This window comes from Typopeltis vanoorti, chromosome 14 (genome assembly GCF_054136105.1).
Source record: "Typopeltis vanoorti isolate ZY-2024b chromosome 14, IOZ_Tvanoo_1.0, whole genome shotgun sequence".
NCBI classification, from domain to species: Eukaryota; Metazoa; Arthropoda; class Arachnida; order Uropygi; family Thelyphonidae; genus Typopeltis; species Typopeltis vanoorti.
Genome location: NC_143562.1, coordinates 46190597 through 46207511, shown reverse-complemented (window position 1 = coordinate 46207511; position 16915 = coordinate 46190597). Strand labels below are relative to the sequence as shown.

At 34.8% G+C, this 16915-nt stretch overlaps 1 protein-coding gene across 1 annotated transcript in view; it reads left to right on the top strand.

The window, feature by feature from the left end:
• Nucleotides 1-16915, top strand: part of LOC150099421 (NADH dehydrogenase [ubiquinone] flavoprotein 1, mitochondrial-like) — a 242170-nt gene that overhangs the window by 28820 nt on the left and 196435 nt on the right. Inside the window, exon 3 of the mRNA XM_090404424.1 lies at nt 16172-16261. Within this exon, the coding sequence (XP_090260550.1) occupies nt 16172-16261 (90 nt within the window). The remainder of the gene's footprint in view (nt 1-16171; nt 16262-16915) is intronic.

The window sequence follows — 16915 nt, the reverse complement described above, 5'->3', positions numbered from 1 at the left end:
CTTGGACTGACTTTCACATCTACCTTATCCTGGTATAAACATATATCACATCCATAGCCTCCAAGCAGCTTGGTATGCTGCTTCATTCAGAACATTATTTCTCTCCTAATCATCTAATAATACTTTATAAATCTCAAATGACTGACTGTAGGATATTGTTTTCACATTCAGATGGTGCACACAGACCCCCTTTAACAATTCTATATACAGAAGCAGACAATCTGTATAATAGGTAATCCTTATTTTAGAAACTTCCACCAGTTACTTTCAATTAATAAACTAGTCCTCCCTCTTCTCTCTCTCTCTTCATTTTTTTTGTTCTGTTCATCTTCTTTCATCTTCAATTATTTTGCCCTAGATAATGGTATTAGTATTAGATAATAGTAATTGCTTTTGTATTTTGTGCATGACATATATAACAGACAAGCTATTATTTTAAATAAAAAAAAATAATTGTACTTTTCTCACAGTTGTTAAGGCTAGTTGCATTAACTTTATAAGTTCTTTGTTTAGTTTTAGACTCAGATTACTGCAGTTATCATCGAGATTACTTCTTGTCTCTTTTTCCTGAGTAATTATTTTCTCATCATCATCAAATTCCTGCCATGTACCCTAAAAGGATGTACAGGATATGATAGTACTACATGAAAAAAAATTACATCATTACTAACTTCCTATCTACAATTTTCCTCCAAATCAGTCTGTTACTTGTCAAGACTCCAACATTATCAGATCTTATATTTCAATCGTCTAAGGCACTTTGTACTGTATCAATCCACCTATATCTTGGTCTTCCTCTGGATCGTTTTGCTGCCCTTGTTTTGCTAATCTTTCTTCGCCCATTCTGTTTAACTGACCATACCACCTGAGATTAGCTCTGCTAACGCATTCCTGGATGGTGACAATGTCAAGTTCTTTCCTAATATCCTTGTTTTTAATATGCTATTGCCATTGATGCCATCTGTTCACACCTATAATCTTTCTCAGAACTCTCATATCTGCGGTCTCTAGTCTTTGGTCAAGTGTTTTGCTTCTGACACAGCTCTCAGATCCATTAGTTAAAACTTGTTTGAACACTGTCTTGTATACAGCTCATTTAGTATTCCGACTAATTTCTCTCTTATTCCATATGAATTTATTCAGTTGACTTCCTACCATACCAGCTTTGCTAATTCTGTTGTCTATTTCTATATTTAATTTACCATCTTCACTAAAAATCATGCCTAAGTAGCTGAAATGTTTTACTTGTTCCACAGGTTCTCCATTCACAACACAGTTGACATTTTCAATGATTCTGCCTATTTTCATTGTCTTTGTCTTTTTATTGATGACCTTCATACCATATCTATTACAACAGTTATTCAATTTAGTCAGAGAATCTTGCAGACTTGTAGCGGATTTATTTAGAATTATAACATCATCCACATAAAGCAAAGAGCTGACATTAACATCTCCAATTTTGATATCACGTTTAATACCACTTTCCTTCATAATGTGATCCATATAGATAATGAATAACAGAAGGGATAATGTACATCCTTGTCTCACACCAGATTTAACATTAAACCATCTTCCTCTACTTCCTTCAATTCTAACTGCCGACTTACAACTCAAATAAAGACTAAGTATTGCTTGATATAATACTCCATTGACACCATATAACTGTAGCGTATTGAATAGCTTCTCTCTTGGCACCATGTCATATGCCTTTTTGAAATCGACAAAACTTAAATGCAGATCTTTGTTATATTCCCATGCTTTCTCAACTATTTGTCGTAAAGTGAAGATCTGATCCTGACAGCCTCTATTTGGCCTGAATCGAGCTTGTTCTTCACCAAGCTTTTCTTCCACAATTTGTGCCTCTGGTCCCACAAAAGTAGAACCTTCTGTGGGACCATAGGCACAAATAAGTCTCATTTTCCAGTTCCCGATTCTGATATTTGCCCACATTACCCTACTTAAGACTGACTGCCATTCAAGATGACTAGCCTCGTATTTTGTGTTGTATACTATGGCTACTCCTTCTTTTCCTTGATTGTCATTGCCTGAATATAACATTTTGTATTTATTTATCAGGAAGATCTCACCAGTTTTTGTCTTTTTTGTTTCAGTCACCCCTATTATGTCGATCTGGTACTTATCTAATTCTTCAGCTAGCTCCATTTCTTTGCCATTCAGGCTTCTTATGTTGATAGTACTGATCTTTAACTCTGGTGATGTTGAGTTGGGGCGTATTTTCAGATTTGTTCCAGTAGCTGACTTTTCGTTGTGCGCCCTGGTTCCCTGGCAAAAATAACGCGGACTTGTTTAACTGGGTGATGCCCCAGCTCGCATGAAATTTTGTCATGTTGTACCATCATTTTTTATTTTGGTTTAAGCCAATAAGAATAAATTTGGTCGGCTAAATCCCAAATTGCCAGCCCATCCTCGTTCGTTCAGTATCCAAGTAGATACCCAACAGGGTGCACCACGAGAAGGTGAGGATTGGACATTAGGTAAGAAGCCCTGGTCGGTTCTCCACGTTCTTTTAAAGGCTATGTGGAGGTCTTCTCTCAGTTATACAGCTTTGACCCTTTCTGCATATGCTAAATAAAATGGATGAAATGATAAACTAAACAGAAGCTAAATACAAAATAAATCATTGCATTGAAGATATGGGATATTCTGAACAGTAATCACAGAAGTAATAAAAAAAAAAAAAATGAAGAAAGAAAGAAAAAAATGTGGCCTTTCAAAATTGAAGTGATTGCTGTAGATATGTTTATTTTAATGTACTGAAACATATACAGTCAATTCTTTCTGTAGTAAACCCATGGGAACCACAGCAATAATTCCTTATAGTGAATAATTTGCTGTAGTGAATTTCTTTTAGTACTATACCTCCGGACTTTCAGTGGTTTGTTATAGTGAGTTCTTTTTTATTTTTTAAAGGCAGTGTTTATTGTAGCAATTTCAGATTTAGCCGACCAAATTGTATTCTTATTGGCTTAAACCAAAATACAAAATGATTGTACAACATGACAAAATTTCATGCCGGCTGGGGCGTTGCCCGGTTAAACAAGACCCCCGTTGTTTTCGCCAAGGAACCAGAGCAAACAGCAAAAACTCAGCTACTGGAACAAATCTGAAAACACACCCCCAACTCAACGTCACCAGAGTTAAAGATTGATACTATCATCATAAGAAACCTGAATGGCAAAGAAATGGAGCTAGCTGAGGAATTAGATAAGTACCAGATCAACATAATAGGAGTGACTGAAACAAAAGAGACAAAAACTGGTGAGATCTTCCAGAGCTATAAATACAAAATGTTATATTCAGGCAATTACAATCAAGGAAAAGAAGGAGTAGCCATAGTATTCAACAAAATATGAGGTTAATCTTCTTGAATGGCAGGCAGTCTCAAGTAGAATGATGTGGGCAAATATGAGAATGGGGAACTGGACAATGAGACTTATTTGTGCCTGGTCCCACAGAACATTCTACTAAGGTAGAAGTGGAGAAATTTTTTGAGGCTTGCTTTAGAGAAAGCAGTTAACATAATGAAAAAGGAAAAGTTGGTCCTTGTTGAGGATGTAAATAGCAGAGTAGGAAATGATTGTGAGACATACAAAAATATTTTGGGAAAATTTGGAGAAAAGAGTAAAGCTAATAATAATGGCAAATACCTGTTGGATTTCTGCTCAGGACATGGTCTGGTTATTACTAACACCATGTTCCAACATAAAAATGTGCACAAATTCACACAGAGAGAAGAGGCAAGGAATAAGAAAAGTCTCATTGACTATGTTATTGTTGATAGTGATGTTTTCTTCCTGGTGCTGGACACCAGAGTGTACAGAGAATTTGAATTTGGAAGCGATCACTATTTAGTCTTGAGCAGGATAAAATTGTATTTCATATTGAAAAGAATAACATGTAAGATAGTTGTAATAACATGTAAAGCGAATAAAAGTTGCGCAGCTCTCAGATGTGAACTGTAGACTAAAATACACAAAGATTATTGAAGAAAAAATGAAAGAGTTTGAGAACAGTAACCAAACCTTCGAGAATCAATGGCAAACCGTGAAGAAAACCTTGATTGATTCAGCTAGAGAAGCATGTGATGAAGTTGTCTGCAAGGATAGAAAAATTAGAACTCCATGGTGGACACAGGAAGTTAAAGAGGCAGTGAAGGAAAAGAAGAAAACATATCCCGCATACAGACAAATCGGCCCTTCAGAACACACACAATTTGCAGACAAAAAATACTAGCTGTGGTGTTGGTGTTGGTGGTGGTTGTGGGCAGTAGATGGCGTTGATGTGGGTGATTGGTAGTAGAGGTTCTGTGTAGTTGTGGAGAGGGAGATTTGTATAGTGGGTGTCCTCCTGCCATGAGTCTTCTGACTCCTTGGAGGTGTCACGAATAATAATAATATCAAAAGTTCCTGGCAAATAAGTCAGCTTGTGCTCTTAGAGAGACAAATGTAAGAAAGCTAAAGACTGTGTAAAACTAGTTAAACAAAAGTAATGGGTAGACTTTGGTAAGAACATAGAAAATAAATATCAAGAAGGTGGCAAGATATTCCTGAAGTTGTTGAAGAAGCTCAGAAATGGAGGAAAGAGTGTTGTAAAAGAAATTAGAGATGATAACGGTGACATGAAAACTGGAGAAGATATCCTTGAAGTATGGAGTAATTACTTTGAAAAATTGCTAAATGAAACAAGCAGTGATAGCACAGTGGTAAAAAATACTCAAAGAGCATACAGTCAGGAATACATATTCATACCGGAAGTAGAAAAAGCCATCAAAGGCTTGAAATGTGGAATGGCAGCAGGAATATGATATTCCTGCTGCCATTCCACATGATAAATGATAAATGGCAGATGATATTCAACCAGAAATGCCGAAATATGGAGGTATAAAAGTCCTACAGTGGCTGCACTGCATAGTTCAGAAGGCCTGGACAGAGGGACAAATTCCTGATGATTAGAGTAGAGCTCTCATAGTACCCATATATAAAAAGAGAAATAAAACTGAATGTGAGAATTGCAGAGTATCCCTACTGAGTGTTCCTGGTAAGATTTATGCAAGTATACTTGAGAAACAGTTGAGAAGAATTGTTGAAGAAAAGCTTGGTGAAGAACAAGCTGGATTCAGGCCAAATAGAGGCTGTCAGGATCAGATCTTCACTGTACGACAAATAGTTGAGAAAGCATGGGAATATAACAAAGATCTATATTTAATCCTTTCTTTTAAGCTTACACGGTGATCCGAATGCATTTTTGAAAATTATGGAGACAACTACCGTGTTTGAATAAAAGTGTTAAACTAAAGTTTTTATTCAAACACGGTTGTCTCCATAATTTTCAAAAATGCATCTATATTTAAGTTTTGTCCATCTGGAAAAGGCATATGACAAGGTGCCAAGAGAGAAGCTATTCAATACGCTACGGTTATATGGTGTCAATGGGACATTATATCAAGCAATACTTAGTCTTTACTTGAGTTGTAAGTTAGCAGTTAGAATTGAAAGAAGTACAGGAAGATGGTTTAATGTTAAATCTGGTGTGAGACAAGGATGTACATTATCCCCCTCTGTTATTCATTGTCTATATGGATCACATTATGAAGGAAAGTGGTATTAAACCTGATATGAAAATTGCAGATGTTAATGTTGGCTCTTTGCTTTATGCGGACGATGTTATACTTCTAAATAAATCCGCTACAAGTCTGCAAGATTCTCTGACTAAATTGAATAACTGTTGTAATAGATATGATATGAAGGTCAGCAATAACAAGACAATGAAAATATGCAGAATCTAGAATCTATAGAACAATTAAAACATTTCAGCTACTTAGGCAAGATTTTTAGTGAAGATGGTAAATTAAATATGGAAATTGACAACAGAATCAACAAAACTGGTATGGTAGGAATTCAGTTGAATAAATTCATGTGGAATAAGAGAGAAATTAGTCGGAACATTAAATTAGCTGTATACAAGAAGGTGTTCAAACCTGTTTTAACTTATGAATCTGAGATCTGGTCAGAAGTAAAACACTTGACCAAAGACTAGAGGCTGCAGATATGAGAGTCCTGAGAAAGATTATAGGCATGAACAGATGGCATCAATAGCCATATCATATTAAAAACAAGGATATTAGGAAAGAACTTGACATTGTCAGCATCCAGGAATGCGTTAGCAGAGGTAATCTCAGGTGGTATGGTCATTTAAACATAATGGGCAAGGAAAGATTAGCAAAACTGGTGTTCTCTGCCAGGTTGGCAGGAAAACTACCCAGAGGAAGACCAAGATATAGATGGATTGATATGGTAAAAAGTCCCTTAGACAATAGAAATGTAAGATCTGATAATGTCTTGACAAGTAACAGACTGATTTGGAGGAAAATTGTAGATAGGAAGTTAGTAATGATGTAAATTTTTCATGTAGTACTATCATATGCTGTACACTCCTTGAGGTTACATGACAGGAATTTGATGATTGATGATGATGATGTGTTTATTGTAGTGAGGCAACTCTAATTTGAGTTGACTTCTGGTTAGTCAGGCCACGATTGCTTGCATTAAGGAATCAGATATGTTCCTTCTGATATGAAGATTGTATACTCCTGTCTAATTGATAAATAGTACTGTACACCCACAGATACGAGACCCTTTGACACTTCTGCACATGTCAGAAGAAGGAGAATCTATTTTGATGATAGGGTAATCAATTCGTCTTGTTTGATGAGTTGTTTATTATTACACGTCGGAAAATTAACTGTTCTTTTATGAACATTGTAGTTTTAAAGTGGTAACTATTTTGCTTGTATAACAGTTGGAAATTTGATGTGTTGATGACAAATTTGTATATTGCCTTATTTCTTTTTCCCCTTCAGCATGAATTGACTCTTCTTGGCAAGTTGCCAGACTAGGCTCTTGGATCTGTGGTCAGACAGTAAGCAGGTGATGTGTTTAGAGATTTGAGGATGGGGAAAAAATCTTTTTTTTTTTTTTTTCAATGCAACTCTCACCCAGGTTGTAAATCTGCTTCATTATAGATACGTAAGCTTGACATACTTTGAACAATCTAAGTAGTCCTGTCTCTCCTACCATCTCTCTATTATTACATGGAGTTTTTTTGAAGGCCGTCTTCATAAAGACATTTCTCCTAAGCATACAGCGTAGTATAGATATGTGGATAATATTTTTATAATATGGAAAGGTTCACCATCACATTTATCACATTTGAAACTATTCGTTTCAAAAATAAATATGCTTCATCCAAGAATTCAGTTTATCTTAGAAAAGGAGAAATCCAGAAACTTGTCTTTTTAGATATTTTAATTCTTTGTCAACCAGATAGTAGTTTACAATTTTCAGTGTTCAGAAAAGAAATTCATACTGATCATTATATCCGTGCTACTTCTCATTGGAGAAGTAGCACTTCCCTAGTCTAAAAATTGGAACCACTAAGACCTTATTACATTGTCCTCATAATATATGTTCTACTGAAGATCGTTTACAGCAGAAATTATATCAAATCTGCTTTTATTAAAAAAAAAAAATGGCTTTAATGAATCCTTTATCAAGAAAGCCTTTTCAGGTCTCTAGATCTCCTGATTCCACTCCCGTATATTAAAGGAATTTCTGATTGTGTTGCTAAAGTTCTAAAACTTTTTAATATTACAGTATCCTTTTGTCTTGTCAGGAAGATTTCTATTTTCTGTTCTTCACCTAAAGATGAGCTTTCTCCACTCAGCCTTCCAATTGTCTACCAGTTCCTCCTGCTCCTGTGGTTTGTCTTACCTTGGACAGTCTGGCAGAGATCCATAGTCAGCTGTCAAGAACATAAATCTTATATCTAGTATCTTGAACCTGAGCAGTCTGGCATAGCACATCATGCCATCTCGACTAAACACAGTCTTTTGGAAGAAAAAAATCAACTAAACTTTTACATAAGTAGATTCCTTATAGAGTGGTTATATAAGGAGAGCTGTGAGGCCTTTTTTTTTACACCAACCAAACTTAAATAGATCTGATTGCCTTTAGTTATCTCCTTTATGGGAAATATTATTGTATCATTTTTATGCAAATTCCTGAATTATTTTCTTATTGTTATTTATTTATTTATTTATTTTTAATAATTGGAAATTTACTGTCTTCATTCTACTGATGCAGTAGTGGTGCTTTTTGAAATTGATTCTATTGTAATTTTATTTTGTGTTCCATTATTGTTATTCTAATAAAGATGCCTATGATACTTAGGTGAAAATTTTACAGCTAATAAATTTATTTCATGCCATTTTAAGTTTTCGTCTTTAATTTTTTGAAGGTTGTAAATCTATAGAACATTATTGCTGTTGATGTGTTAAGATTTTTTGTTGTTGTTGTTTTTATTAATTTTATATTTTTTGCATAGTTCGAACTGCTTCAGGTCTCCAATAAGCAGATCATTGGTCTCGCACTAGGCAATGAATTTTATCTGCCGCTTAAAGACAGTCACAAATATCCATACCCATATCGGATATGAACTCGATATTCCTAGAATATCAACTTCTGCATCCTAATCTTCAGACTGTTCTTCAGTGGGATATTGACACACTTAATTTTAGTGCCAGCAAAACTTGGTCTTGTTTTATTTCTTACAAAAAGGAATAATCTTTTTTTTCAGTCTTGCTTTTTAACATCTACATCTCTCTTCGCATAAACTTATTAAAAATATTGTCTCCTCAGTATCCAAAAAATGAGGAATTCTTTTTCATTCAATGTATTATTTTGCTTCTGAATAGCTGGTAGCTCTATACATTTGGATTGGTGCCCTAAAGAACTCCCTTAAACTACTTTACTCGGTATAGAAGAGAGGTAAGTAGGTTGATTAATGATCCATCTCTCACCACTTCATCTTTTTCACACAGACTTGCAGTTTCTGCTGCATGTATTTTTCTATAAATATTTCCATAACTGTTCATCAGAATTGGCAATGATAAGTTCCAGCTCTCTTCTGAATCTGTTAAAACACGTAGTAGCTATTTAATGCTCTTTTACAGATCAGCTCGAAAGTCAAAGAAATATTTTTTATTCTCTTTTTGCTTTGTTATAAATTTGTTCTAATTTGTTAACTTTGTTCTAAATGCATTCAAAATATATTCTCTCTCTCTTTTTTTTTTTTTTTTGCATAATTTTGACACCCCCCCCCCCATTTTAAAACACCTTCTCGTTCACTGTTAAGTTATTGACCATGGGAGTCATGGTTAATAACTTCCAACAAATTTATTAAACAACAGTTTTATTCCAGAGAGTTGGAAGTAAATCTTCCTGGATCAGAAATCCTTAATTCAAACACCACTGTGTTCCCTTTTTAAAAATAAAAAAAAAATTTTAGTTACCGGTTTTCATTAAAAGCCATAACTTCAACCAATCATCTTCACTTTCTTCCATCCTTTTATCTCCTGTAAGGTTCAGCACTTTGCTTTTCTTTTTGTATGAAAGACTACGAAAAAAAAACATCCTTAGAAACTTAACTTGATGTATTTTCTTCCCCTAACAGTTGTTCTGTTAGGGGAAGAAAATACATTTTACATTTAATAGTTATCAATTATCAACTGTTATCTATTAAATGTAAAATTTTATAAATATCCTCTATCAAGTTCCAAAAATCCCCTCATTTCTCTCACAGCAGTAATATAGTATTCTTTTCACTCCACACCTCTTCTACTATGCTTCACACTTTCAGTTTTTGTTTCAATGATGAAGTGAAAAAAACAAGCTGCCATTACATGTTAGTTATGCTGCTTTACTCGAAAATAGTAAATCTCCCACTTTTGAAGTGTGCGAGAAAACATGTTTTTCATATCATGAATACATTTATTATTATTATTACATTAACTCTTCTGGAGTCAAAGACTAAGTTATGTTAAATTATAGTTATTATTTCCAATAAAAAAAAGTTTAAACAAATTAGTACATTCATTTAGTTCAGTATTAACCTTAAATGTACATACAGTATGACATAATGTAATAGAGAATCTATTATGTTTTAAAAAAAATTAATTGCACTACTTTTCTCACAGTATAATTTCATTAACAAAATAAGCCTATAATTATAAACACAAAAATTAAAATTGTCACAATCTCATTAAATACTGTTGTACATCTATACATCTTATTCTTCCAACATGCTTATTACCAAGTGTGCAGCTGTAATATAGTATTGTCCTAAGCTTATTTTCACAGCTTACAACATGAATTAGCATAGTGTAATTCTCTTCCCTTCCCATCTGTTCCTTAGGACAGTTAGAGTCTCCCCATGAAGAGTTTATGGCAAATTAATGTAGCCAGCTTGTCATCACTCTGCTGCATCCCCTAAGAGCAAGTATCTATGACTGTAATCCATGTGTGTTCACAGGACTGGTTTGCCTGTACCGAGGGATGAAAACCCGAGTTTCTGGGTGAAAGAATCCTCTACCTCTGTATGAGACTGGCTAACTCACCTTTAGTCAAATGTGACCAGATAAAGGTTACTCACATCATGGACAGGAATCGAACCCAGGTTTTTCTGACCAGAGGGTTTTGTCTGTACTGACTGAGCTATGGAGGCTCTAATAGTGTAATTAAATGCTTGGAAATTTTACATGACAAATGATTTTTTAATACTGTTATTTCAAAAAATACAATTATCTTGCAAAGACTGGATCATATGACTGAGTGCATCGTTTGTCTTTTCTATTAAATTATTGTTTATGGAAAATTCATATACATTCACCCTTTATTAAATAATAAATTTAATGATAATTAAAAAATGTATTACTTTTGTTATCGGAATGTTTAGTTTTTTAAAACATCACCTATAACAATATAAAGTAGCCTTATGCCTTGGGTGAGTGAAATTTTTTGTTGCTAGTAGATTTAAGTTGTATTTCTGGAGCCTTGAAATACAAAAATAAGCCCTGAAATTCAGCATCTCCATGAAATCTAGAGACTCTTGGTGGGAGTCTCACACTAACCATTATTCGCATTGCCTATTCTGCTTCTTAAACTTGTTCACTGACAAGACACTCGTGACCATCTCTAACAACCCAAGCAAAAAATGTAGTCCTTACACCCTTACTAATGACGCTCTTATGCAACTTCTGGAGGTAACACATCATTCTTTCTTGTTTAGTCACGTACTGAAATATTTATTTAGCATCTACTCTGTAAAACCTTCTTATCTTATTCTCTCTTTATCATCTATTAACTAAACTTTAGTCACTTACATCTAAATCCTGTCTGTCATTTCACATCCTCAAGAAACCCAGTTGACCAAATATGTGCCAAGTGCAGTTGTATTAAGTCTTTATAAAATTATAATAAAAAAAAACTTATTCAGCTGTTTTGCTCACTTTTGCAGTATGTCCTCAAAACTTCAACTCTCTGTAAGACAAAATAAAGCAAAAACAAGGATAATTATGAATAAGCCTCTGTGGCACGATTGGAAGAATGACGATTTGATTCTTGTGGTGTGGTTATGAAATGAATCGTTATATAGGCTGTTCTCATTTGAAGGTGAGTTAGCTAATCTCATATGGAGGTACCAGGGTTTTTATCCCTGGAAACTCGAGTTTTGCATCCCACATACGTGCAAATCGGACATCAGAACACATGCAATTTACAGAAAAAAATACTGTTAATGATGGGGATAGATGCCGTCGATGGTAATTGTTTGTAGTAGGAGAATTTAGTAGTAGAGGATATGGTTAGATATGCGTGTGGTGGAGTGGAGTAGAGTGCCCTCCCATGATGAGTCCTTGAACCCCTTGGAGGTGTCATGTAATAATAATAATGAAGTCTTAAACTCTAATGCCTAGACATTTCGACCTGAAAATTACTAGTCATTATCAGTGCATATAAGCATATAAGACGCCACTGTGTGGTGGTGTAAATAGAACAACACAAGTGGTTAACAGCAGACAAATTATTTAAAAAATAATTATAAAAATTAGAATAAACAAATAAGATAAACATACAGGGTGTTTCAAAAAGAATGACCCGATTTCAAATAATTATATTTAATAATGAAAATGTGGTACAGTTACAAAATAAATTACCAAGTATGAAGTAAGGCCTAAAGTTTCACTCACCACAATTACAAATGGTACAAGTCGCATTCATTTGTGGTTCGTGGTTGCAGATATATACAATTTTCAAATCAGGACATTCTTTTTGAAACGCCCTGTATATTGATGTATGATCAGAATAAGACTTTCCCATATCATTGATAAGGCAAGGCAGTCATGCAGTCATTCTAATTTAATTTCGGACAATGGATCAGTGCTTTAGCACTTTCTTTAAACAGTTGTTCAAATGTGTGATGGCACTGATGGAGTAAGTGTGTTTCAGAAGTATGTATGTTGTGGTTGGTATCAATTCCATGTTTTGCCAAGCCAGATTTCTTGTTAACAATGCAAGATTGGTATTTATTCTTGTACTCTTATTTTTTACACAGCACATCCAGTTTGTCCAATGTAGGGCAGGTGACAATCACAAGGAAATTCCCTCTAAACTTCAACTCCCTGTCCACAATCATACCTAAGTCCTTGGCCTCATCAGTTTACTGCAGTTCAGTTTCATCAATATAGTACACAGCTTCTGATTTCTTTCTAAAGTGCATCAGTTTACACTTGGCTACATTAAACTGGCAGCCATTTACCTTTGCCCATACTGCTAGTCTGTTTTAGACTTCCTACAGGATATCTGCATCTTCATTTACCATTGTGCTTCCCAGTTTAGCAATTATCAGCAAACAACTGAATATTTCCTGTCAAATAATTTCCTGTATCATTGATATACAAATTAAACAACAAAGGACCAAGTACTGAGCCCTATGCTACAGGTCACTTGCCTTCTCCTAGACTCAACTCCTCCATAAACCATTCTTTGATATCTGTCCATCAGCCACCCTCTAATCCAAATCACCAGATTCGTATCCATCCCCACTTGCTCTAATTTACGCAACAATTCTATATGACATTCTGTTGAATGTCTTTGCAAAGCTCAGCAGTATCACTTAGTAGCCATTTCCCATTTCCCTTATCCAATTCCATTGTCACTTTATTATAATAAATAAGCAGATTACTAAGGCAAGACCTGCTTTTCACAAAACCATTTTTACCCTTATAGAGTGTTATATTCCTATCTACCCAGTCCCGAATTCTGTCTTTCCAGTTTCTCCAATACCTTAATCACTACTCTTGAGTCTGCGTGGTTAGCCTAGTGGCTACGCGCTTCGCAACCATATGCTTGGGGAAGGAGTGTCCTAGATTTGATTCCCATTGACAATGTGAGGAGCTAAGGATCTTCCTCAGCCATAGTCAAGTTAGCTGGTCTTGAGTGTGGACAGCAGGATATTTTTTCCCCAGTTTATCTGGGGTTTTTCATCCCGCAAGCAGGCAAGCCGGCCCCGTGAACGCATACGGATACAGTCAGGAATACTTAAGACAATCCCTTCAGCCATAGGTCTGAATTGTCAGCTATGCCGATCCCGAGACCAGATAAAAATGGGGGGGGGGGGGAGGGGAATTGAGGTGGTGCCGTACTTCTCCCTAAAAGGGGCTCATAGCCGTTGAATCACCATATGAAATGAATGAATGAACAAACCACCCTTGAGATGATGATTAGCCTATAATTTGCTACTTCTGTCTTGGAGCCTCCTTTATGCAGTGGGACTATTCTGCCCTCTTTCCATTCCATTGAGACGTTCACAGTACTGAGGCTTAAACTAAACAGCCTGGTCAGAGAAGCTGATAATTCTCTTACATTCTTGTAATACACATGCTGATAAGCCATCTAATCCTATGGCTGTGTACATATTGAGGGTGATTTAACTATCAGGTAATTTAACAACATCGGTTTATAGAAAACCCACTTTCACTGGACGTTCCATTCTTCAACAATCTCCTTCTCAAAAGACAGGAATCATAAAGTGTTTAATTCGAAGAGCTAAGACTAATTGTTCAATTCCTCTTCATTTACAGGAAGAACTCAACTATCAAACAATATATGAAATTAAATGGCTTCTCCAAAATGATTACACAACATCTGTTTGACTCCCACAAACCTAACCCAAACAATGACGGAATCAATACATCGAGTTCCAGTCCCATACATTCCTTGCATTTCAGAACTGATTTCAAGAATTCTGAAGAAATATGATTTAGTAGCGACTTTTGTTCTTATTAATAAACTCAATGTACTTCCCCTCTTCTAAAGATAAATGCTCACTTATGTCTCTTCCGAGTGTATATCTTTGGACAAACTAGACGTTCGATAGAAAAATGAATATAAGATCATCAATCATATATTTTCCACAAAAAAAAATCCGATAAGTCCGAATTAGCTCAACACGGAATAGAGGCAGACCATAACATTATTTGGTCTGAAACACGCCTTCTACATAGATGTTAGAGTGCTGAGGCCTTGCTTCACTGTCCTAACTTGAATCGGAATGACTGCCATACTCATCAAAAATATCTGGGAAAGTTTGATTCAAATAACACATTAAAGTTTTTGCTAATTAAGACCAAGAATGATATTTTATAAAGACATAAGGCCTTAAGAAACCAACTAAATACTACATCTCTCTGATGATCCATTTGGTACGATATTATGCATTATATTAGCATACAAAAGCTTACTTAGTATATTTAAAGCATTATGAAACCAACAGGTGGTGGTGCCGTATGCTGTGGCATACACCGATGCCGCAGCAGCAATTCATTTCAATGGAAACATCTCTACTGTGGAAATACAGAGGGGTATAAGACAGGGTGACACAATATCTCCAAAATTATTCGCAACGTGCCTAGACAAAATATTCAAACTTCTTGATTGGGTAGGGAAAGGTCTGAAGGTAATGGAAGATATTTACGCTTTGCAGATGACATAATTATTATCTTTACTTCAACTGCACATGAATTACAGACTCGTATCCATGAACTCCAAATTGCTAGAAAACAGCTGGTCTAAAGATAAACCTAAAAAAGACCGAAGTTATATTCAGTAGCTATCTCCAACCAGAAATAATAAAAATTAATAATGATGAAATTAAACCAATGTATTCTTCCTATATTGACGTATTGCTATGAAACATGGATACTAAATGCAATGGAAATTCAAAAATTAAGAATAGCACAATTTAGTATGGAAAGAAGTATGCTTGGTATCACAAGACTGGATCACAAAAGGAATATGTGGATAAGAAATCAAGCCAAAGTCTCTGACATCATAGGAAGGGTGAAACATCTGAAGTGGGCAATGGGCTGGGGATATTGCTGAAAGACTAGATCAACAATTGACAAAAAACAGTACTGGATTGGATTCGATGAGAGGAAAAATGACCATGATGCCTACCTAAATCATGGTGAATTGATATCAGATTTGCAGGAGTGACATGGGAAAGGAGAGCCACGGACAAACAGTTTTGGAATAATCTGGGAAAGACCATCCAGCAGTGGATCGGCAATGGCTGATCTGATGATTATATATGCAATTTATTTTACACTTTTACGATTAACCTTTTCTTCAGTGAAAGCATAATGCTATTGACGATTTAACATCACGCGGCTCATTCTATTTCGATTAAATCAGTTGTTTGCATTCTACATTGTAACAACTGTTTCAAGCCACTGATGATGGTCTGTTAGTTTCAGACTGAAATATATTATTATTATTATGTGAAACTATGGAAGACTTTACAATTCTCTGTCTCTACCACTCAATCCACCAATTACAACGAACTGCAACTACACCAATGGCATCTACCACCACTACCATTTTCACAGACCATTACAAACATCCATGCCCACAGTGGGATTCAAACCTGCAGCCTTTTGGCTGGAGAGCGGATATCTTAACTAGCCGGCAGTATATTTAATAAATAATACTTTTACCTTATGTTTTCGTATATGTGTTGTATAGAACTATGGCACAAGTTTTTCTTAAAACTAGAATTCAAAACCTTCATTGGAAAAATAATAAAAATGGCAGTGTGCTTACCATTACCAAAAAATAATTTTCCTTTTGTTATTTAATTTGAAATCATTTTCATTCATTCAGTTTTCTTAATTTAAGTTTTTCATAGTTCTGTTTTTGAGTTTAATATGCAACTGAGGAGTCTTTTTTTTTATTGATTTGATTCTGTGTTCTAACAGACAAAATTTGGACCATTAAAAGATGAAGATAGAATTTTTACCAATCTTTATGGACGCCATGATTGGAAGTTAAAAGGCGCTATTTCTAGGGTATCGTTTTTCTTTTATAATATACATATATATATATATATATATATATATTTGTTATGCAAAGTTTCTTATATGCACAAGTTTTTTTAAAACAATTTTTAAGAAATTGGTCACATATAATCGCAAAATATTTAAATATTTTTAGATATAGAAAAAAAGTCTGTTGCAATGAGACCTTAACCTTTGATTTGCCAAGCATTTTCTGTTTTACTCCATTAATCTCTTTCCTCTGGATCAGCCTTCCACTCAGAATGTTCCTCCAAAGACAATGATGTTCAACTATTCAAAAAAATTCAATGTTTCTCCTTTTTTTTTTTTTTCCAGAGTCAGGCCAAACCCATTGCAGTAATTTGTATTAGGATATGTATTCTCATAGGAGTAGGATTAATGTATATATTTATTTATTTATCTATCTATATATATATATAGAGGGAGAGAACATACAATCATTTTCTTGGTGTATGAGATTGTGAGGTGTATCAGGTACTATAATAGCCTAATACAATTAATATTTCATGACTAGTTTCCAGTTAACAATGTTTTTCCAAATTAGTCCATGATTTTAGTTTTCTAAAGCTCTCTTAATTGAGAGCTTTAGAAAAGCTCTCAATTATTGCTACTAGGTCTTTTCTTCACAAATATTCTTTTGCTAAT